The following is a 21182-nucleotide window of genomic DNA, read 5'->3' as shown; positions in this document are numbered from 1 at the left end:
GAAGAACAATTACGGCCGCTGACTAGCACCCTGCACGACCTTACTACGACTAGCACGGACACTGCGCCACGAGTACGGGTCGACGCGCCACGCATGACGCTCCTGCGCCACCGTCGGTTCCTGCCGGTCGGTGCGTGCCGCTAGCGCGCCCGCCACGGCAACAGGCAGCACGCGTCCGCCGCAGATGGCTGTGGCTGGAGCGCCGCGCCGTTGTGCCGCTCGCCGGTCACGCTGCCGCCTTGCACGCCCGCGAGGGCCTTCAATTCGTCCGGATCCGTCTGCTGACACGCGCCCCGGTGCCGCGCGCGGGTCTAGGTTCCCGGTGCCGCTTCCGTTGCGGCCCCGCGCCGCAGTTTTGTTGCGCCGCCACAACGGGGTTCATCTCGCTTGCACGCGTTGCATCACGCGGATCGGCCCAACCCGCGGAGCATGAACTCCCCATGCTCGTATCTACCGCCTGACGGGAACCCACGCGCTCCCGCGCGAACCGCGGCTGGGCCGCAGCCGCCCTCGCGCTCCTGTATTTAAATCAGGCCGTTGTCCGCGCGAGCTGACTCCGCCACGCGATAACAAGACTAAATCTACTGCCTGAGCCATTGGCCTGTCAGCTCTGCTGCGCAGTTGCCACAATGGCCCTCAATTATATCTGTGAGATGGCAGTTGACCAAGTCCAAGACTTGGTCAGCAGCATCTTCTCTTTCAATATGCTGCAAATGATCTTCATTGCACTCTGTATCCGCCTGGTTCTCATTCTTCTCGATGTCTATGTTCTCCGTCCTGTCAAGACCCTGCACAAGGGTCTGGTCGACGTCTTTGCTTCTGGTGTTCCCATTGGTTCTGGAAAATCTCTGCCTGGAGAATATCCGCCTGCCTCTGTTCAAGCTGCAGGCAAGGTGGAAGCCACGGATCCCGATCGCGGACCCGCAGGCAAACCCCCGGAGACACCGCCAGCGCCACAGACACCGCCAGCACCACAGACACCGCAAAGACCGAAACCCAAGGCCCTTGTTGGGGGCTGGCCGTCCCCACTGTCCTCGGAAGGCTCGTCGCCATTTGTGACTGAGCCCCAACGCTCAAACGTCGATTTGGAAACTGTTCAGGCTCAAGCGGGTGCGCAAACGTCCTCGAAGGCGCCCCGCCCGGGCTACCAAATGGAAGACTCTCCTGGAACTCCGGATAGATCTTTGGACGACGACACGATCGTGTATGAGATGGGGGTGCTCTATGACGGCCTCGCCAGCATTCGCAGCATGTTGGAGCGCGCGGCCAGAACCGCGCGCGAAGTTCGAGGCTTGAACAAGCGTCACCCGTTACCGACTCAATGCGAGCGCAATGATGTACCCACGCGACCTGTCGACCCGATTTTGCGCAACAACGACACGAGTAAGTGCGGTTATGAACGCGTCTAACTGATAGCCCGCCCTAAACGTACCACCGGGAGAGCGACGTTCGATCCCCAATTGCAATACTCTTCGCCGATAAACCCAACTGTTGGTCGTGCTTATGATGTCTATACCGGCGTCCGTAGCACGGTTCAATCTGTCTCCCAGGAATATCTTCTCTCCAAGCACGCGAGCTGGGGCACACTTTCTACCAACCAGAGTCAGCATGGTCACCGTCGCAGCGGTCTCTCGTCCGGTAATCCGACGAGACAGGCCCAATTCGATCGCGGTCCCCTTATCGATCCTGGAAACCAGTTTCGTCCTCCGCGCTATCAGAACGACCATGTGCTCGAGCAGCGACTTCTGGACAACTCTCTGCTTAATGTGGAATTGACTGTCCCGTCGCGTCATCTCCATATCAACAGACCTCCCAAGACCCCGTTCGTGCCGGGTCAGTTCCCGTACTACCCTTTCGGCTATAACTCGCTTGTGATTCTCGACAACTCGCCTGACAGTCATATCAACGACACTTTCGACGAGCGTTTTGTCAAGTTCTTGAACTACCGCTTCAGTGTGCATTACACTTATGGCTCTGCGCTCATCTCTTCGAGCTGCTCCTGGCGCAACGGTACCGATAGCCTTGTGGAGTACATCAATCCCGCTGTAGATGCCGAAGCCAATTTCTGGGCTGGTGTGTCTCACCCTGAGAAGAAAGCACGCGAGACCGAATATGCCAAGATCCTGGAGGCTCTCCGGTCTATTCTCATGGCCCCTAACGCTCTTCGAAAAACCGCCGCTGGACCTCCTTGTCAAAGCACGCATGCTGCCAACATCAACAGCCTGCGAGCATATCGTGAGACAGAGACTGACTCGGAATTGAGCGTCAGTCCTTTGACTTCAGATGCGCTATACTGCGTGCTCGAGAGAAACCACAAGAACTATCGAGCCGCCTACCAGCGCAGCCTTGCCAACAATGCGTTTGAAGGCCCAGACAGAATCCACGGAGTCTGTTCTCACCACGACCACTGGCTATCTGTGGAAACTGAGAGAGCTTTGGCCGAACACCGTTTCACCCACCGCCGATTCTATGCCAGCCGGTTTGGCTCCTTCGTCCATATTTGCCAGCCTATCTTTGATCCCAACAGCAAGGATGACGGCAAGCCTGTGGAGAAGCCTAAGCCTGTTGAGAAACCCCAGCCTGTGGAGAAGCAGAAGACTGTTGAGCGGCCCAAGAATACGCTATCCGAGTACGTCAACCGTTCTCTTCTCTCCCGCCTGGCAACGAGACGTCCGGAGACTCGTCCTTGGAACTCTGCTTCTACCAAGATCACTGGTCCCCAGTCAACTCGTGTTCATCCGGGCCCCGTTAAGTCCACTTCTGTTCAACCTGCTCCTGCTCAGTCCACTCTTGCCCAACCCGCTCCTGTCGAGCAGGTTTCTGTTCAGTCGATTCCCGCCCAGACCGTGGCACAACCTGCGAATGCAGACTCCATGGCTGGCCAGCCGACTGGTATTCCGTCGGCTGGTTTCCCTGCGGATCCTCGGGACACCGATAGCTCTTCGGTCTCTGTGCAGCCTGGCTTACAACATGTATTGCAATCTTCTGGCTTTGAGTCTCTGAGCAGCCAGCCTTCAGGCACTCTGTCTTCTGGCTTGGCTTCCTCTGGGTCTAATCGTTATGGTTTCAGCACCTCTGGTTTCAATTCGTCTGGCTTTCAGACTGTTGTCCAGCCTACCGGCGCCGGAGCCAGTGTTCAGCATTCTGCGATCCAATCCTCTGGTTTCAAACCCTCTGGATTTCATTCTTCTGGCTTTCACTCCTCTGGCTTTCACTCCTCTGGCTCTCAAAATTCTGGTGTAAACACTGGCTTCCAGTCCTCTGGCTTCCAGTCTGGTGCCCAGTCTTTCGGCTTCCAGTCTTCTGGCTCTCAGTTGCCACGAACGCAGCCCGAGGCGGAACCAATGGCAATGGATATCGGGCCTGCTGACGACTTCACCGACACTGTTAAATCTACCTTCGAAGATGATTGTGCACCCATGGATTGTGATCCGTTCGAAGACTACTTCGAGCCTGAGGTCGAGCCCATGCAGATGGACGTTGACATAGCGAGTGCGCCTGCGTTTGGCGTGCCGCAGCCAGCCTCCGGATCCGGGTTCAATTCTTCTGTCAACCGGCCGCTGCAAGCCTCAGCCGAAACTCGCCCGCTTTCTGCTTTCGCCTCGACCTCCAGCTCTGTGGGATCGTCCAAGTTTATTCCGTCGTCAGCCAAGCGTCCAGCGTTTGGCGCAGCTTCAGCCACTGCTCAGACTCCTGTGACCGGATTGCCTTCGTTCTCGTCTTCGGCCACAGCATCGTCGCGTTCTATATCTGTTATTGCTCGAGAGCGCGCTGCGTTTGCTGAGCATCAAGCTGCGTTGGCCAGACGTACGTCGTCAACGGTGCCCGCCTTTAGCATCCCGACTTCCTCCTCGCCGTTTGCTAGCAGCACTCCTGTCAAGGCGACTACACCTGTGACTCCTGCCTGGGGAAGTCCGATCAGTGCTGTTCCTGCAGCCGCCGCGGCAGGAAATACTGCTGCTGGATCTGCTTTTGCTCCCACGCCTGCGCCTGTATCAGCGCCTTCTTGGCCTGTTCCTAAAGCCCCTACTCCTGCCATGCCTGCCTGGAGCGCTCCAGTCAATGCTCCAGTGATCAGGCCTTGGGCCGTGTCCTCTAATGGTGCCTCAAACTTTGGCTCTGCCCCTGCAAACGGCGACCAAGCGCCTATTCCTATGGAAACTGAGCCCAACTCAAAGAATGCCAGATCCTTCGAAGCTGCTCAAGAGTTCCGTGAGACTCTTGCGTCGTCCTTGAACACGCTTAATGGAAATCCCGAATACGCTGCCAAACTCAACATCAACGAGATCAATATTGAAATTGACGCTGTTCGCAATGTTATTGATCGCCTGCAGGCGTTTGTGGTGTACAACGATTCTGACGCCGCTATGGTGCAGAATCTCATTGAACAAGGCAAGAGCCTGCTCCAGACTCTCTCGAACGCCATCACTGGTGAGAAGGCTCCTGCGGCGAACTCTGCACCGACTCAGTCATGGAATGAGACGCCTGAGTTCATGCTGCCCTACATTGTTGCGCCAAAGGAGTCTTCTGTCAGGCAGCCTGTCAAAGCTGCTGTCAAGACGCCAGTGAAGACGCCTGCGAAGTCGCCCGCGAAGGCCGCTGCCAAAGCTTTTGTGCCCGCAAGGAACCTCTTTGACGCGGCTCTTCCCTCTGTCCGTGCTCCTGCTTCTGCTACTGTTGCGACATCCGCTCCTGTCAAGGCTCCGGCTGTCACAAAGCCAATGTCGTTTGCTCAGGCCGCTGCTGCCGCCCAGGTTTCCGCCTCTGTGTCTGCCTCGTCGCCAGCGCGCGCGAAACAATCGCTGTTGTCTCTGGAATCCCAGGCATCCAAGGATCCTAGCAGGACTCCTGTCAAGAGTCCTAGCAAGTCTTCTCTTGCCAGAAGTCCTGCGAAGTCTTCTGTTCCCTTGAGCCCGACGAAGGTTGCCTTGCCGGAGAGCCCTTCGAAGTCTGCCCCTATGTCTCCTTCGAAAGTTCCTCTGCCTGAAAGTCCTGTCAAGGTCCTGTTTCCTGCTAGTCCGACAAAGGCCTCTGTTCCCAAGAGTCCTACCAAGGTTCCTCGACCAAAAAGTCCGACCAAGACTTCTTCCAAGTCTGCTCACTCTTCTCTGTCCGATGCTAGCTCTCGTGGTACTGGAGCCTCTCGTCCGCTCTCTCCGGTCAAAGGTTTCTCCATTGTCAGAGCTGCTGCCTTGTCTAAGGCCGAGTCTTCTGATGGCGGTCAGGCACTAGCTACTGTCTCTGCACCTGCTCTTGTGTCCTCTGATCCTCCAATTGTTCCTGCGCAGACCTCTACTTCTGTGAAGAAGAGCATTTTTGAGGCCCCTGTCAAGAAGAGCCTCAATGATGCTCCTGTCGAGAAGAATCTTGTGAACGCTCCTGCCAAGAAAAACCTCTTCGATGTTCCTGCCAACAAGAATCTGTTCGACACTACCAGGAACGAGAGTATCTTTGGTTCCTCCTCCCAGAACCTCTTCAAGGCGGCTGTCACGACGTCTGCTCTTCAGGCTGCTAAAGGCGCACCGGCTGTTGATCACTTCGCGGCGCCGCCGCCGCCGCCTCCTGCTACGGCCGCTCCGATTCAGCCTCCACCGCCTTCGGAAGCCCCGCCTGTTAAGCCCACACCATCGTCGCAGGCTTCTCCTAATCCCACAGCAATTCTCGCGAATGCCTATGCTCAGAGTAAGTATTAAGACGGCCGATGCTGACGTGCACAGACACATTCAACCGCGAGAGTGCCTATTCGGCGCCGTCCGGGAATGAGAAGGGTTCGGAAGTCGCGAGCCAACCCTGCTCTACTCTTGCCTCGGCGCCGTCTAGCCTCATGGTGAGTGGCTCGACTGTGACTAAATCCTTCGGTGAGCTTGACTCTGGTTTCACGTCGTCGCCGGCCGGCGTGAAGTCTGGTCCTGCCCTCGAAGGAGCTGGTCGCCGTTTCGAGCAATCTATCTCGGCTCCAACAGAGGCCTCGTTTGCAGACCTCATGTTGGCCGCTGATGCCCAGGCCAAGCCTTTCTCGTCTGCTTCGGGTAAAAATTCTGATACTGCTGCTGCAGAGGTCCGCGTTCCTGGCTCTGTCTCGTCCATGTTCGCCCCCTCTAGCTCTGTGTCTGGTTCGGCATCCACACCTGCTTCTGGTTTCAAGTTCTCCGGCGCTCCTGTTGCGTTCGACTTCTCCGCTGCTCCTGCTGCTCCTGCCTCGGCTCCTGGATCGGCTCCTGTAGCCACTTCACTGTTCGGTGGCTCGATATCTAGCATTCTGTTGGCAGCCGAGGGCACGATCGGCACCCCTGCACCTGCTCCGACAGCGGCCTCGCGCGCGCCTATTTCACGCGGTCTGAGAAGGCCTGCGTCTGCTGCCCGTCGTGCTGCTGCCTCCACCCAGGCGAAAGGTCACCAGTCTCTTTCGGCGACCTCAGGGAACATGCCTTTTGCTGCTCCGGCCATGGCTCCTTCGCCGCTTGATGGCCTGGCCATGCTTGCTGAGTCTGCCAGCGTTTTACCTCGTCAGGAGGAGATTGACCTTGTCCAGTCTGTTGTTGATCGCCAGGCGCAGATGGCACGCGCCGAAGTTCTCATGCAGGAGCCTTCCACTGAAGACATTGCCGCCCTCTGTGACGAGTTCATGAGCGCGATCGATCTTGCGCGTCACGCACCGCTTAACATGGATGACATTCTTGGAGTCATGGAGCAGATTGATCCGACACTGAACGACGACTTTGGGCTCTTTGCCGACATGCAGCCGCTTGGGATGTCGTCTCTCCTAGGCTCGTCTGGCAATCTTACCGCCTTCGCGGAGGTGGGCTCGATGGCTTTGCCTGTCGCTCCGACCGTTACCTCTGCTACTGTCCAGAACTTCATTCCCGCGCCGGCTCCGGCCGTGAACCCTCCTCCGGCTTTCGCAACTTCTGTCCCAGCGATTACACCCGATCCCGTCTTGACTTCTATGCTCTCTGCTCCAGCACCCGTTTCTGCTTCTGCGCCTGCTTCTGCGCCGGCTCAGGTCGCCCCTGCGCCTGAAGCCGTGCCTGACAAACACTTTGTGAGAGCGGTGAGACGCAAAGTCGAGAATACGTCTGTGGAGCCGCTCTCGGCTGACCCTGTCTTGTTGGAAGCGCTTGCCGATAACTCTGACGTATCTGACGGTGACCGCGAGAAATCCGATAGGCCGATGAAGAAGTCGACTGCGAGCGGAAAGGAAAACATCAAGCCTGTCGACCGTTACGTCACCAGACGTCCTTCGACTCAGCGCATGACTGCGCTGGCACAGGCTAGCCGCGCTCGCGTGGCCAGCAAGTTGGCAGCGCCCGCTGAGCCTGCCTCAGCGACTGATTCGACAGCGAGCTCTACCTCGTCTTTCTCGTTCTCGTCTGCCTCATTCAACTTCTCTGCCCAGTCTGTGTCTTCCGTCGCTACGACGGCCACGACTGCTTCTTCCCCCGAGTCTACTCAGACCGCAAGCAGCCCTCTGTCTGAGACTCCCTCGACGCCTGCGACCACAACCAGCGTCACACCCGGCTCTGTTCCTGACTCGGCCGTCGACGCTGTTTTGATTCCTGCGCACTACCCGTTTTCGCGCTGAGGATCTGACAGCTGTCAATCAATCTTGCTTGTCACTGGCTATTTTGTTTACCCTTTTTTGTTTACTTACCTGTTGGCAGGTCGCGTAATATTGTACCTGTTTTGTTAATGCTCTGAGAGCCTTTTTTGATTCCTTTGTACACTACGATATTCTTGCTTTTGGGCGTTGGTGCATTCTGATGGTGATTGATTAATAACAAGAGTGCCTGCTCAGGAGCTGTGTGCGTAATGATTTATTGTCGTGGACTGAGGTCTCAACTGGTGTATAATAGATGCCATATAATACAAGTGCTTCTCTTACTCCTCTTCGTCGTCGGCGGTCGGGAAAAGATTGTCAATGTCGAGCGTGACGACAAGCTTCTTCTGAATCTGGCCCAGTAGGCAAGCCTTGTTATCACGTTCGTGGTCGAGCACGACCACGTCCTGGAGGAATTGAGCGTCGGCGCCCTTGGCGACCTGCATTTCCAGGCCGCCCCAGCGCATCGAGACCTTGCCGGACCGGTGCAGGAAGAGCCGGCCAACAAAGCCGTCGGTGCGCGCCGGATCGTCGTCCTCGGCCTTGACCGTGAACTCCTGACCGGCCTCGGGCGGAGTGGGCTCGAACTGGGGAAGCACGGGACCGAACTGGAAGAAAAACAGTTTCTGCTCAAGGTCCGCGATCGGCGGCAGCACGTCCGTCTCCTCTTCGTCCGCCGACTGCGATTAGCCCGGCGCCGCCGCAGACTTACCAAAATGTCTTCGTCAGCGGCCGGCTCGTTGCTGGCGGCCGACGCGACGGCAAACTCGTCGCGGACGGGGAAGTACTGGGCGTCTTCACCGGCGATGTGGATGTTTTCTGAAAGGTTGATCTTGTCGAGCGGCAGGCCATCCGCGCCGAGCTCGTCGCCCGAGTCGTCGTCTGCGAACGGAGTGCCGGTGGCCTCGCGCGACGACGACTGCACACGGATGCCGCTCGCGGGAGTGGCCCGCGATGAGCCGGGCTGTGACGGCATGCGCTCGATAGCGCCCCGGTAGCGCTGCTTGGGGTCGCCAAACTCGGGGTTTGCAAACGGACCCGCGGCCATGCTGGACACAGGCTCGAATCGGCCACGACCGCGGCCAGCGCCGGGCGCGCCTCCGCGCACACCGCCACGGCCTCCTCGGCCGCCGCGAGCTGCCTGCGGCCGCGGGAGCTTGGGGCCCGTGTCTTCTAGTTTAACCTGGCGTCAGTACAGCTCGGAGCGTCCACAAACCGGCGCCGATGCATCGCGCTCCCTGCTTGTCAGTGTCGTCCACAAATGCTCACCACTTACTCTCGCGTCCGTCTGGCGACCATTTTGGGCTTGAACTTGAGGCCTCCGGTCGGCGCCGATCCTGCGCGGACATTGGGGCCAAGCGGCGGTGCACCGCGGTTCGCGCCGAGACGGCGCGGCGCCGACGACAGCGTGTCGAGGCGTGACTCTGGGACTCCAATGCTCGAGCTAGACTGGCCGGGCTGGCCAGTTTGACCGGCCGGGCCGGGCCGAGCCGGGTTGGCGGCCGATTCTGCTGGTGGCTTTGGTTTCGGCGGCATGATCTGTAGCTGCGGTTGCCGAGCTTGATGCGTGTGAGACCGCAAAAGTGTGACCTGCTTGAGCTGGTTCCGCCGGACTGGCCTGCCTGGTCTACCTAGTCTTTAATGCGCTGAAGACGTCCAGGCAGCCCTTGGCAGTGATGATTTTTCAAAAATTTGCAGTTTGCACTTCTGCGAGAAAATTATCTGGACGCAACTCCCAACCATTTCGTGGAGTTTGACTTTTTGGTACTTTGGGACGCCAGTCAGCCCATGGGTGGAGCTCTCCACTTGCAAGAGCGGCGATGAGCTGGTATAAAATAGACGAAAGGATCCTACAAGGACGGGCCAATTGCTCAGAATGGGCTACCACAATGCTGTCAAGGGTGCATAGGCGGTGCCATACTGCCTACTGACCAATGAGCCGCAAGCTACGAGCGATCAGCTACCTCTAAACTGATCTGTCGCGGCAGATGTCTACGGACTGTCAGGGATTTTCTATTAGAGTCGGTTTGCATATGTTGGGGACGAGGAGTGCGCTGAAGGAGCGACAGGTTGCAGCGGTGCCTGTTTGATTCGTGCGAGCTTCATGCGGGTCAGCGCAGGTGCCTTGTTTCCGCACGTTGGTAGGAGTATTCGAGATTCGATAGGGCCCACGGGTCAGGTTCCGACGAGACACAGTCCAGCAAAGACCGAGAACATAAGGAAGCACGAGCGATCTTGTGAGATATGTCTTAGCCCAATGTTGTCAGTTCTCTATCAGTTGCGGCCATACCCTGAAGAAAGCACAGTTCCCCGTCCGATCAACACTAGTTAAACTTCAGTGGGCTCACTTAGTACTGCGGTGGGAGACCACGCTGGAATCGTGAGTGTTGCAATTATTTTTGCACAGATCATCTGTAGTAAAGCTCTCGATGGCAACATGAGTTTGCTTTGCAGAAATAGTCGTCAGTTGCGGCCATACCCTGAAGAAAGCACAGTTCCCCGTCCGATCAACACTCGTTAACCTTCAGTGGGCCTACTTAGTACTGCGGTGGGAGACCACGCTGGAATCGTAGGTGCTGCAATTTCTTTTGCCGCGCTTTTTGCTTGGCGCAAGATTTTTGCGTTCGCGAACTACTCGGCGGCAGGATCACGGCGTGCAGTACCATGTACGGGGATCTGTCACTCTTGGTAAATATACGTAAAGTACCGGCGCCATGAGCCAGACGAACATGCGAAGGCGACGCGTGCTCACGTGATAACAACAATTAGCTGCAAAAAAGTACTCCGAAACGGGGAATTGAACCCCGATTTGCCCGGTGAGAGCGGACCGTGCTAGCCATTACACTATTTCGGATTTGCTTATGGTAAGGGGTTACAGCATGCGAATGTAAAGGCATGAATGCCATCCCTTCGAAGGTGTCGCAACCTCCGGTCAAGATAGCGCGCGGGCGCTAAATGGCGGACAAAGTTATCATGGGAATGTGTCGAACAACAGAAAGACAAAATCACCTGCTGATTCTAATATTGCAGTTGCGGCCATACTCTGAAGAAAACACAGTTCCCCGTCCGATCAACACCCGTTAACCTTCAGTAGGCCTACTTAGTACTGCGGTGGGAGACCACGCTGGAATCGTAGGTGCTGCAATTTACTTTTGCATTATTTTTCCTCAACGGTCACGTACGCGCGACGCCAAGTACACATCCCAAACGTTGCTTTCAGTTGCGACCATACTCTGAAGAAAGCACAGTTCCCCGTCCGATCAACACCAGTTAACCTTCAGTAGGCCTACTTAGTACTGCGGTGGGAGACCACGCTGGAATCGTAGGTGTTGCAATTTTTGTCTGGGCATTTTCTTATTGCCTTCAGTCATTTTTTTTGCCTTGGGGCGTACGCCTGGCAGCAAGTTTCTATATGCAATGCAATGCCGCGAGTGCGGCGTGTAGACGGTCTACTTTAGCGCCGAGTGGTCGACCAGACCGCCGTGCAGCCACATGGGTGCGTCGTCGTCTAGGCCGGACTCGGTGCTGTCTTCGAGACTGGTATCGACGAGGGCGCGCTCCAGGCGCGACATCAGAGGCAACTCAAGCGCCTCCTCGGAGGAGGGACGCCATTTGACAGCGCCAGCGCCGTCGAAGAGGCCGTGCCTGTGACAGAAGGCAAGCAAGGCCCGCCAGTTGCTGTCGCAGCGTAGCAAGTCGGGGTTGCCGATGACGACAAGCAGCTCTTTGGCCCGAGTGAGCGCAACGTTGAAGCGCTTGGCCTCGTGAATCAAGCCCATGCCCTTCTCGAGATCGGTGCTGACGAAGCGTGACCGCGTGCGCGTCGTGCAGACGATGACAACGCGGTGTTCGGCGCCTTGGTACGACTCGACCGGGCCAACGTTGACCTCCCATAGGCCCTGGCCACGGAGGATCAGTCGGAGCCGGCGAATCTGCTCACGGAACGGGACGGCCACGGCGATCTCAGCCGGGCGCACCAGCCGGGACGAGACGAGCTCCTGCACGATGGCGACGCACCGCTCCAGCTCGCCCGCGTTGAACCACGAGACGCCGTCCTCGACCATCTCGTCGTCGGCAGAGTTCTGGACAAACATGACGGGCATGGCCGCGCTCGGCAGGCGCGACCACGTGCACAGGCTCTCGCGCGCCTTGACGGGCGCCTCGGCCAGCAGCGTGTCGAAGTAGAATAGCGAAGAGGGGACGGCCAGGATGGCCGGGTGTGACCGGTAGTTGCGCACGAGATCGCAGAACGCGGGCGACATGTACGACGCCGTCTGCGGCCGCGAGCTGTGCGAGCTCTTGCGGGCGAGCGGGTGGTCGGCGTAGCACGGCCGCTCGATCAGCCGCTCAAAGAGCGAGACGTCGAGCAGGGACACGCCCTCCTGGCGCAGCGCGGTCCGCGGTCCCAGCTGCCGGTGGTCGCCGGCCATGAAGACCACGGGCTCGTACGCGGCCTGCGCGTTGGCCGGCGGCGCCACGACTGTCACGGGCACCACCATCTCGGGCTCGGTGCCCTGGCCGGCCTCGTCGATGAGCAGCGCCGTCCAGTGGAGGCCTTGGACGGGCTCTCGGCCGAACGCGGTGGCCACGTAATCGTCCATGGCGGCCAGCCCTGCGTTTGTCAGACGCGTCTCGACCAGCAGGGCAGCGTCGCGGCAGCTGCAAACCACAATCTGGTACGCCATGAGTCTGACAAAGTCCGGCAGCACAAACATGTCCTGCCCGTCGACAACGTCGACCGCGCAGTAGGCCATGGCCTCGATCGGGACCTCGCTGAACGGCCGCGCAAAGCCCTGCAGCCGGAACAGGCGCTTGTTGTCCAGGTGGCGGCGCAGCCGCAGTGTCAGCGTGTCTGCGGCAGCGTCCGACGGCGCGCACAGCAGCACGTGCGCTCGCGGCGAGTCGCGCACGAGCTGCAACGCCAGCTCGACGATCGTCTTGGTCTTGCCCGTCCCAGGCGGGCCCGAGACCAGGAACGGAATGCTGCCGTACGCGCGCTTGAGCACGGCATCGACGGTCTGCTGCTGCTCCGAATTGAGCTCGGTGTCGTACCATTCGCGCGCACAAACCTCGTCGGGCGAAGACTCGCGCGTGGCGCCGTCGCGAAAGTCCGGAAACAGCATGCGCCGGCCAAAGCCCTCCGGGTCGTCGATCATAGCTGCCGCCAGCTGCGTGACCGCGTGCGCGCTCGCGTCGTACGGGGCCCGGTCGAGCGTGAAGCACACGTTGAAGATCATGGACTCGGGCACGAGCCGGTCGATGCGGATGTTGAGCGTGCCCTCGGCGCGGTCGATCTGCCACACGTACCCGGTATGCTCGACGCCGTCAAAGGCTAGGTGCGGGATGTTTGCCATGTGCGGCCGCAGCTGCCGGAGCAGGACCCGGTCGCCGACGGCGACCGCGGGCGTAAACTCGCGGATCCCTGGGCATTTTAGCCGGTACAGTCGGCTGGCGAGGTCGGCAATGACCAGACCGGCGCCGTACAGCTCGTACTTTGTGAGCTCACGCGTCTGCGCATCGATCTCGAGCGCCAGCAGGTTGTGGAAGTAGTTTTTGTAGTCGCGCGGCGTGGTCAGACGGAACAGACTGGCGCGATTTCCTGCCGCCGCCAGCGCCGGCGCTTTGGCCGGCACCAGCACGGCGGTGCCAGCGAACGAGGCCACGTAGCCGCGGACGTCGAACCTTGGTGGCGGCGTGGACTCGGCCACCGGAGCCAGGAATGTGTTGACGATCTGGGTCAGCAGCCGCAGCCAACGGCTTACCTTCAGCCACGCGGGCACGTACGCGGTCGCGTACACATCCGGCACCCAGCGGCGGCCGTCGTCGTCGACCGTGCGGTCTTGCAGCGGCAGCGGCGAGCTGCGCGTGGTGGTGTGGCCAGAAGAATCGCGGCCGCCGTCCGGCCGGCCGTCGAACGCGAACGGCGACACCGCTAGCGGCCGCGCTGGCGACGCCGACGGCAGCATGTACTGCAGCGGCAGGCTCAGTGGTGGGCCCATCGATCGGCCGCCTGGTAGTCCAATTGAGACGGCCATACGCGTCCCCAGGGGCGCGCTCATCGGCCGCGCCAGCGGCGGGCTCAGCGGCGGTCCCGGGTACGGCCCCGGCAGGCCTGGAAGGCGTCCAGGGACCATGTCGACGAACGGCATGGCGTATGCACCCGTGTAGGTAGCCATGCTGACCGCTGGCGTGTTTTCCTGGTCGGAAATGGGGGTCGCAGAGGTCGGGTGCAGGCCAGCGGCCGGCCCAAGATCGGCTTCTGCCGCAGCTGGCGCTTCCTTCAGAGCAGTCTGGGCCGGCACGGTCGGTGGCGAGCTGGATTGAGCGTTGGCCGGGGTCGCAGACATCGGGCGCTGGCGGCGGCGTACCTGGCTGGACTGGAACGGAGGCTCAGCGGTCGTCGGGGACGAACCAGGACCGGATCTGGGGTCAGCAGGCTCGGCGGCAGCTCCAGCTGTCGGCCAGCCGTCAACAGGACATCGGCAGACCATTGGCAGACCGTCAGCGGCAGCGTCGTGGCCGCCAGCGGCCAGCCAGGATCACGGCACAGCCGCGGGGCAACCAAACACGGCTGTCAAACACCCTACCTGGGCTGTCCGGCCGCCGCGAGGGGCAGGCACTCTGGGCCGGCCACGTGTGCTCGTCTGCCGTGGTCACAGTCCGCGGCGGCGCTGGATTGGCAGCGTCTGCGGTCTCATGGGGGTGCGGCGTGGCGTGGGCGTTTGGTGGTGTTCAGGCAGCCGGCGTCAGGCCGGCGCGGCAAAAGCTCGGCTACAAAACACGGATGTGTGTGTGTGAGCGTCATATATTACGGTCTAATGAATACAGTGCATGCCAGGCCCCAGGCGCTCTCAGAGCTTCTCGTACTCGTCCGGGAAGAAAATCAGCCGGTCGACGCCGGCCTTGGTCAGGACGACCATGCGGATGACACCGCCGGAGCTGCCGTCCCACTTGATGGCCTCGGCCAGGGCTGGGGTCAGCATAGCAGGGTGGAGACGTACCTGACTTGACAAAGTCGACGGTCTGGTCGCGAGTCATGTTGGACTTGAAATTGCGGTCACAGAAACCGTAGATGTACTGGGGTCAGCGCGCGCGATTGGCGACGTACCGTCGAGCCGGAGCCGGCGATGGCGTACTCCTGCTTGTGCAGAGAGCCGCCGAGGGGGATGCTGTAGACCTCGCCGCCGCTGCGCTCGTCGTAGCCGGCGACGATGATGCCGGCGGTCAGGTTGTCCTTGTTGGTGTAGCAGAGCTCCTGGAAAAGCGCGGCGGCAACCTTGGTCGGCGGCGGCTGGGCGTTCTGGACACTGGGGTCAGCGGTGCGGGCGCGGGCACGTACGTGTACATCTGGAGGTAGTACTGAACGATGTCGGCAACGGCCTGCGTGTCGGCGGCAGAGCCGGATCGGCAGCACCAGATCGTGTCGTGGACCTGGGTGAGCTTGTCGGTGACGCTGGGGTCAGCGGGCACGACGGCGTACGTACCGGTTGGCGATGAACGCGCCGGTGGTGGTGCGACTGTCGGCGCCGAGGATGACGCCGCCGTCGAATTTAACGGCCATGCTGCATGGTCAGCGATCTGCGGGCGAAATGGCTGCGGGCCGCGGACCGCGGACACCCCATCGGCGCGACGGCCGCCCGCGCGGCCGGCTGCCGGGCCCGCGGCCGCGGCCGGGCGCGCCGCTGCTGCCTCCGTGGCTCACTCACATGGACGTTCCCAGGCTGGACGTTAGCATTGGCTGCGACGCCGCGCGCGTACTTGACCTCGCCCTTTTTGAGGGCATTCATGTCGATGTCGATGCCGTTCATCTTGATGGTTCGCGGCGATTCACAGTGCGTGGATGTCTCGTCGTGCCGATGGAAGCTGGTGGAGGGTGGTGAGGCGGCCACGTGACTATTCCCAACCACGTGATGTCACGTGTCGGCGGGGCCAAGGCGCGTCGCCGCACGCGCACCTCCGCACACAATGGACTCCAGCGACGACTTTTGGCTGCGTGCGCTCGCCAAGAGCCTCAAGGTGCTCTCCGCGACTGGGTTCGGGTGCATGGGTCTGCTGGCGACGATCCTGTACTTTGCCCAGTCGACGCTGATCTACCCGAGCAACTTCCCGCCCGGGTCGCGCACGCAGGTGCCGACGCCGGACTCGTTCGACCTGCCGTACGAGGACGTCACGCTCGACACGCCCGACGGCGAGAAGATCAAGCTGTTTGTGATCAAGCAGCAGGACCCGGAGCTGCGCCGCGGCCACACGGTCGTCGTGTTCTGCGCCAACGCAGGAAACATGGGCCACCGGCTGCCGATCGCCTCGGCGTTCTTCCGCGTGCTCGAGTACAACGTCGTGCTGTTCTCGTACCGCGGCTACGGCCTCAGCACGGGCTCGCCGTCCGAGAAGGGCATCAAAGTCGACTGCGACACTGTGCTGGACTACGTGCGCCACGACGCCGACATGGGCGCGTCCGCTGTCGTGCTGTACGGCCAGAGCCTGGGCGGCGCGGCGGCGATCGACATGGCCGTCAAACACGAGGACGAGGTACGCGCACGCGGGGCCGCGCTGACCAGATCGCCGGCCTGATTGTCGAGAACACGTTCCGGAGCATCCCGACGCTCGTGCCCTCGTAAGTGCGCGCGCGGACGCGCTGACGCCAGCGTGCTGCCGGTCGCACGGTACTTCACGTTCCTGTGCCACCAGATCTGGTCGTCCGAGACCGTGCTGCCGCGGCTGACCAAGGTGCCCGTCCTGTTTTTGTCGGGCCTGGCGGACGAGCTGGTCCCGCCCAGCCACATGCGCGCCCTGTACGACGGCTGCCAGGCGCCCAAGATGTGGCGCAGCTTCCCGGGAGGGTACGTACACGCTCGCCCGCGCTGACCCCAGCACGCACAACGAGACCATCACCAAGGACGGCTACTGGACGGCCGTCATCGACTTTGCGAGCGAGTACATGGACAAGAAACTGGAGTAGACGACCCGGCGCGACCCCGGCGGTGCCCGGGCGGCCGGCCGCCATCTGCGTGGCGGACGCCAGCGCGACTGCTTTCGTGCCGTGCGGCGTGTTCGCGCTCGCGGCGCCACGCCGCGGCAACCCTAGCACTAGGGTATATGCATAAAACAATCATGCGAGTGTTTGGTAGCCCCTGACGGTGGCCGTGCGTGACGTGCGGCGCGGGGCGGGGCGGTGCGGCGCGGCGCGGCGCACGTCCGTGCGTGCACGCTCCGTAGAGCAGACAGCATGGCGCATTCTAGGCAACACGTCATCCGGGACCCCACTGCGGACATAAAGCGGAGATGGTGGCAGCTCGCTAAGACCCAACGCGTCTGGGCCGGGTAGGACTGCTGGTCGGTGCCAGAACCGCCTAGGGTGTAGACGTCCGGGTACCGGCGGCGCGACCGACGCCACGGGTCGCGCAGTCCGTACGGTCGCACAAGTCACGCGCTGTGCGGGCGGGCCGGCCGTACCCCTGTAACGACCGCCAGCCGCACGCCGCTCCTGCAGCGCGGGTCGCATTCCCGGAGGTCGTGCGCCATATTACTCACCGGGGCGGCGCCACGCCGCCACACCGCCACATGGAATTACCCGGACGTGTATCGGCGCGGCGATACTTATAGACCCGGCTCTCACGACGCAGATTCTTCACCCGGATCAACGCTCGTCGACCAGACCCGGCCCGCGTCCTGTGCGAAGCAGGCGCCTCACACTGTCCTGTCCGTGACCTCCCCCGGCCAGATCGGTGAAACCATTTCCGCCGCTGCCGAATCGTCGGCACCAGCCCTGCCTATGGCTGCCGTCGACAGCCCACCGCCGGCCGCAGATCCGCCGTCGGAGACGCGCCAGCGGCGGCCGCCGCGGAACAAACGCAATCCGCGCGACCGGCCCGAGCAGCGCGACTCCCCGGCAGACGATGTTGTTTTTGTGCCGCGCGGACCCGGCGCCGGCGTCGCACCCGACAACTCGGCCGAGGCCGGCCCGTCACAGCCGAGGCCTCGTCCCGAGCGCCAGCGCAAGAACGACGGCCGGCGCAAGGAGCCGCGCGAGCCCAAGGAGCCGCGCGAGCCCAAGGAGCCGCGCGAGCCCAGGGAGCCCAAGGAGCCCCGTCCTCCGAGAGAACGCAAGGAGCCGAGAGAACCAAAGGAACCCAAGGAGCCCAAAGAGAAGGCCCCGCGCATGATCAAGGCCGCGCCGGCCTCGTTCGGTGCCTCGCTCTCGTCTGGTCGGCCCGACCGCCAGAGCGACCGGCCGAACGACCGCCAAAGGCCCCGGGCACGCGAGCCTGCGGCGTCCACGCTCGACGTGGAGGCCTACTTTGGCGGTCTTCAGCCACCCGGCTCGCTGGCGGCTACGATTCTCACCGGCATCCACACCGGTGCCTACGAGTGTATGATTTGCATAGAGTCCGTCAACCGGCGGTCCAAGGTCTGGACCTGCGACACGTGCTCGCGGGTCTTCCATCTCAAGTGCATCCAGAAATGGGCAAGCCAGGCCAAGAACAAGCCGCCGCCGGCGTCGCAGCCCGAGCTGGCCCAGACTTGGCGCTGTCCGGGATGTCAGACGACCCGCACCGAGATCCCCGACAAGTACAGATGCTGGTGTGGCAAGATCGACAACCCGGAGATCAACCACCTGGCGCCGCCGCACAGCTGCGGCCAGACTTGCTCGCACGAGTACTCGTCCTGTCCGCACATGTGCAACCTGCCATGCCACCCCGGACCACATCCAAAATGCACAGCACTCGGCCCTGCGCTCGACTGTTTCTGCGGCAAGGCCTCGACCCAGCGCCGCTGCGTCGACACCCGCTACGAAGGATGGTCCTGCGACACTATCTGCGGCGAGGTCATGGCCTGCGGCGTCCACACGTGTCCACGGCCGTGCCATTCGGGCCTCTGTGGTCCCTGCAAGGCCCAGATCCGTTCAGACTGCTACTGCGGCAAGCACGACCGGTCGGTCACCTGCGACGCTGCCCTGCCGCTCAAGGAGTCGTTCTATCGCGACGCCGACGGCAACCTAGACTCGTGGTCGGGCATCTGGCGCTGCGACGAGGTGTGCGGGCGCTACTACGACTGCGGCGTCCACCATTGCGAAAACTCGTGCCATCCGCAGGACCTCGAGCCGGCCCATTGTCCGCTTAGCCCGGACGTTATCGACACATGTGCGTGCGGAAAAGAGTCGGCGTCGTCTGTGCTAGGCCGAGCCCGCGAGTCGTGCGAGGAGCCTGTTCCTCTCTGTGGTAAGCCCTGTCTGCGGAAGCTCGACTGCGGCCATATCTGCAAGCGCACCTGCCACACGGGACCGTGCTGGCCGTGCAACGAGCAGATCACTGTGCCGTGTCGCTGCACGTTTTCAAACATCACACTGTCGTGCCACGAGCTCGAGAACGGAACTCCGGAGTGCCAGCGGCAGTGCAAGGTCTCACTGCACTGCCAGCGACACGAATGCGGCATCCGGTGCTGTCCGGCCAGTCGGGCGGCTGCGCTGCGGATCGCTTCTAAAAAGAAGAAGTTCAGTCCGCATCTCCAGCTAGAGACGATCATCGAGCCTGAGCACTTTTGCACACGCACTTGCAACCGTGTCTTGAAGTGCGGCACGCACACGTGCACCATGATCTGCCACCGTGGACCCTGCCCGACCTGTCTCGAGGCTACCTTTGATGAACTGACGTGCAATTGTGGTCGCACGCGCATCATGCCCCCGATCCCCTGTGGCACCAAGCCGCCGCCCTGCCGCCACCCGTGCACACGGCCGACACCTTGTGGACACCCTGTGATTGCACACAACTGTCACCTCGACGACGAGAGCTGTCCAAAGTGTCCGTACTTCGTCGACCGCAAGTGCATGTGCGGCAAGACCACGGTCAAGAACGTGCCCTGTTCGCGTTCGCAGGTGGCGTGTATCAATGTCTGCGACAAGGTTCTCAAGTGCGGTGCCCACAAGTGCAAGAAGCGCTGTCATCGCGAGGGCGAGTGCGAGGATCCCTGTGCGCAGTTGTGCGGAAAGATCAAAACTTGCGGCCATCCTTGCGAGGCCGCTTGCCACTCACCGTTCCAGTGCGAGGAGGAGCAGCCGTGCACGACAAGCATACTGGTCAAGTGTCCCTGCGGCAACCTCGAGACCCGTGTCGAGTGTCGGGCTACTAAGAACAAGGAAGGGCCCAAACGCGAGCTCCGCTGCAACGACCAGTGCGCACTGCTTTCACGCAACAAGCGTCTGGCCGAGGCTCTGAAAATCGAAGCCGACCCGATGCACATGCGCGAAAATGCAGCTGTGCACACCGACGCCACGCTGGAGGTCTACGCCAAGAACAAGCGCTGGTGCGACTCAATCGAGGAAGTTCTAGACCAGTTCGTGGTGCAGCCGACCAAGATGCACTACACCTTCCCCCCGATGAAGAGTCCTCAGCGGCGCTTCATACACATGCTTGCCGAGAGCTACAAGCTGTTGTCCGAGTCGCAGGACCCGGAGCCTCAGCGATCAGTGGCTATTCACCGTACGCCCCGGACAAGCCTGCCGGAGTGGAACCTGGCGCAGTCGTACGCGATTTACGTCAAGCTCAATGCGCCGACGACGGTGTCACCGGCTCCGCCCACGCCGTCCACGATCTCTTTGGCCGTTCCCAAGAAGCAGCCTACGACAATCAATGCGCTGCTGGTCAAGTCTGTTCGCGTCGGATTGACGCTTGCCGAGCTCGAGTCCGAACTCGAGAAGTTTGTTCCGACTGTGTCCCGGGTCGCTTTGAAGACTCGGTTCGTGGCTGATGAGGACGTTCTGCTTCAGCCCGCAGTGTCCCCTTTCAACCCGGAGGACACTGAGAACGAAATCTACAAGCTTCGTGATGTGCTGCGTGAGCAGCTTGTCACAGTGCTGGGTCTCGCCGAGAAGCTAGAGCTCACTCGCATTCCCTTCGACAATACGGCTGTCTACTCCAAGGCCTGGGTGCCGCCGTCTCGGGCAGTCCTTGCTAAGTTTGCCAAGCGGCCTATTGCATCGCCGAACTCGTTCAGCGCGCTTTCTGAGGCTAGCAAAGCCCAGGAAGCGCCCTTGGCCGAGTCGTGGGAAACTTTGGACGAGACCGATGACCAGGCTGAAGACGATGTCGACCAGAGCGACGGACTTTCTGCCGGGGAGGCATCCATTGAGGAGGCTTCTATTGTGGATACTGTCGCTGAGTCCTCGGCTGGCGAGGCCAAGATTCCTGCTACTGAAAAGCCAATGGAAGAGACGAGACTCTCCCTCGAAGATCTAAAGATTGATGAGGCCGAAGTCGCGTCTATTGCAATTGACGGTGAACTCTCAGCTGAGAATTAGTTACTAGATGTATACAGATGTTCCAGCATAGTGCATATATCGGCATAGACCGATGAGACAAAAATACAAGACTTTTGGACTGTCAAGAACACCCAGAGAACACATCTGATTCTCCACAAGACAAGAAACGAATCTACGTGTAGCAACCAAAAAATATGCCTCGGGAGGGAGTCGAACCCACGACCTTGAGATTATGAGACTCACGCTTTAACCAACTAAGCCACCAAGGCGTTTACGACTTACATATAAAGTTTGTAAGCTAGGTCATGCCTACCAAATTAAATTCATAGG

The 21182-nt window shown here is 60.8% G+C and overlaps 7 protein-coding genes and 2 non-coding genes across 9 annotated transcripts; 3 read left to right on the top strand and 6 right to left on the bottom strand.

Moving 5' to 3' along the window:
• The first annotated feature begins 160 nt into the window (after positions 1 to 160).
• Positions 161 to 7880, top strand: V1510DRAFT_412175 (uncharacterized protein). The gene is made up of 3 exons (XM_066933029.1): positions 161 to 1383; positions 1417 to 5682; positions 5718 to 7880. Exons 1-3 carry the CDS (start codon positions 630 to 632, stop codon positions 7580 to 7582), a joined length of 6885 nt encoding a protein of 2294 aa, XP_066790764.1. The 5' UTR covers positions 161 to 629; the 3' UTR covers positions 7583 to 7880.
• V1510DRAFT_401499 (RNA polymerase III RPC4-domain-containing protein) lies at positions 7879 to 8645 on the bottom strand (the record flags this gene model as incomplete). The annotated part of the gene is made up of 2 exons (XM_066932031.1): positions 7879 to 8277; positions 8310 to 8645. 2 exons carry the CDS (start codon positions 8643 to 8645, stop codon positions 7879 to 7881), a joined length of 735 nt encoding a protein of 244 aa, XP_066790763.1.
• Positions 8646 to 8758: 113 nt separating this feature from the next.
• V1510DRAFT_412173 (uncharacterized protein) lies at positions 8759 to 9447 on the bottom strand. Its single transcript, XM_066933028.1, has 2 exons — positions 8874 to 9447; positions 8759 to 8835 (listed from the first exon to the last, which is right to left on the bottom strand). Exons 1-2 carry the CDS (start codon positions 9131 to 9133, stop codon positions 8787 to 8789), a joined length of 309 nt encoding a protein of 102 aa, XP_066790762.1. The 5' UTR covers positions 9134 to 9447; the 3' UTR covers positions 8759 to 8786.
• A 932-nt stretch (positions 9448 to 10379) lies between these two features.
• On the bottom strand, positions 10380 to 10451 carry V1510DRAFT_t33. The gene has a single exon. It is a non-coding gene; the product is annotated as a tRNA-Glu (tRNA).
• A 595-nt stretch (positions 10452 to 11046) lies between these two features.
• Positions 11047 to 13563, bottom strand: V1510DRAFT_361181 (P-loop containing nucleoside triphosphate hydrolase protein; the record flags this gene model as incomplete). Its single annotated transcript, XM_066931050.1, has 2 exons — positions 11047 to 13329; positions 13360 to 13563. 2 exons carry the CDS (start codon positions 13561 to 13563, stop codon positions 11047 to 11049), a joined length of 2487 nt encoding a protein of 828 aa, XP_066790761.1.
• An 823-nt stretch (positions 13564 to 14386) lies between these two features.
• Positions 14387 to 15450, bottom strand: V1510DRAFT_412165 (nucleophile aminohydrolase). Its single transcript, XM_066933027.1, has 7 exons — positions 15356 to 15450; positions 15304 to 15318; positions 15082 to 15159; positions 14937 to 15050; positions 14706 to 14904; positions 14599 to 14674; positions 14387 to 14567 (listed from the first exon to the last, which is right to left on the bottom strand). The coding sequence occupies exons 1-7, from the start codon at positions 15403 to 15405 to the stop codon at positions 14449 to 14451; spliced, it is 651 nt and encodes a 216-aa protein (XP_066790760.1). The 5' UTR covers positions 15406 to 15450; the 3' UTR covers positions 14387 to 14448.
• A 28-nt stretch (positions 15451 to 15478) lies between these two features.
• Positions 15479 to 16828, top strand: V1510DRAFT_412163 (Alpha/Beta hydrolase protein). Its single transcript, XM_066933026.1, has 4 exons — positions 15479 to 16126; positions 16156 to 16211; positions 16243 to 16437; positions 16469 to 16828. Exons 1-4 carry the CDS (start codon positions 15563 to 15565, stop codon positions 16554 to 16556), a joined length of 903 nt encoding a protein of 300 aa, XP_066790759.1. The 5' UTR covers positions 15479 to 15562; the 3' UTR covers positions 16557 to 16828.
• A 928-nt stretch (positions 16829 to 17756) lies between these two features.
• V1510DRAFT_390432 (uncharacterized protein) lies at positions 17757 to 21122 on the top strand (the record flags this gene model as incomplete). Its single annotated transcript, XM_066931753.1, has 1 exon — positions 17757 to 21122. One exon carries the CDS (start codon positions 17757 to 17759, stop codon positions 20889 to 20891), a length of 3135 nt encoding a protein of 1044 aa, XP_066790758.1. The 3' UTR covers positions 20892 to 21122.
• Positions 21048 to 21121, bottom strand: V1510DRAFT_t32. Its single transcript has one exon. It is a non-coding gene; the product is annotated as a tRNA-Met (tRNA).
• Positions 21123 to 21182: the final 60 nt, after the last annotated feature.

The sequence above is a fragment of the Dipodascopsis tothii genome, assembly GCF_038497935.1.
Source record: "Dipodascopsis tothii strain CBS 759.85 unplaced genomic scaffold V1510scaffold_5, whole genome shotgun sequence".
Taxonomy (NCBI): Eukaryota; Fungi; Ascomycota; class Lipomycetes; order Lipomycetales; family Lipomycetaceae; genus Neoaidaea; species Neoaidaea tothii.
This window is presented reverse-complemented; position numbering and strand designations above follow the sequence as displayed.

Bases quoted from the DNA above. Each gene is read 5' to 3' on its own strand.
- V1510DRAFT_412175 (XM_066933029.1), top strand. From the start codon at position 630: ATGGCCCTCAATTATATCTGTGAGATGGCAGTTGACCAAGTCCAAGAC. The intron at 1,384-1,416 runs GTAAGTGCGGTT...TCTAACTGATAG, and splicing joins TTTGCGCAACAACGACACGA to CCCGCCCTAAACGTACCACC. The intron at 5,683-5,717 runs GTAAGTATTAAG...TGACGTGCACAG, and splicing joins CGCGAATGCCTATGCTCAGA to ACACATTCAACCGCGAGAGT.
- V1510DRAFT_412173 (XM_066933028.1), bottom strand. From the start codon at position 9,133: ATGCCGCCGAAACCAAAGCCACCAGCAGAATCGGCCGCCAACCCGGCT. The intron at 8,836-8,873 runs GTAAGTGGTGAG...ACTGACAAGCAG, and splicing joins GTCGCCAGACGGACGCGAGA to GGAGCGCGATGCATCGGCGC.
- V1510DRAFT_412165 (XM_066933027.1), bottom strand. From the start codon at position 15,405: ATGAACGGCATCGACATCGACATGAATGCCCTCAAAAAGGGCGAGGTC. The intron at 15,051-15,081 runs GTACGTACGCCG...CGCTGACCCCAG, and splicing joins GGCGCGTTCATCGCCAACCG to CGTCACCGACAAGCTCACCC. The intron at 14,568-14,598 runs GTACGTCTCCAC...TGCTGACCCCAG, and splicing joins CGTCGACTTTGTCAAGTCAG to CCCTGGCCGAGGCCATCAAG.
- V1510DRAFT_412163 (XM_066933026.1), top strand. From the start codon at position 15,563: ATGGACTCCAGCGACGACTTTTGGCTGCGTGCGCTCGCCAAGAGCCTC. The intron at 16,127-16,155 runs GTACGCGCACGC...CGCGCTGACCAG, and splicing joins CCGTCAAACACGAGGACGAG to ATCGCCGGCCTGATTGTCGA. The intron at 16,438-16,468 runs GTACGTACACGC...CGCTGACCCCAG, and splicing joins TGGCGCAGCTTCCCGGGAGG to CACGCACAACGAGACCATCA.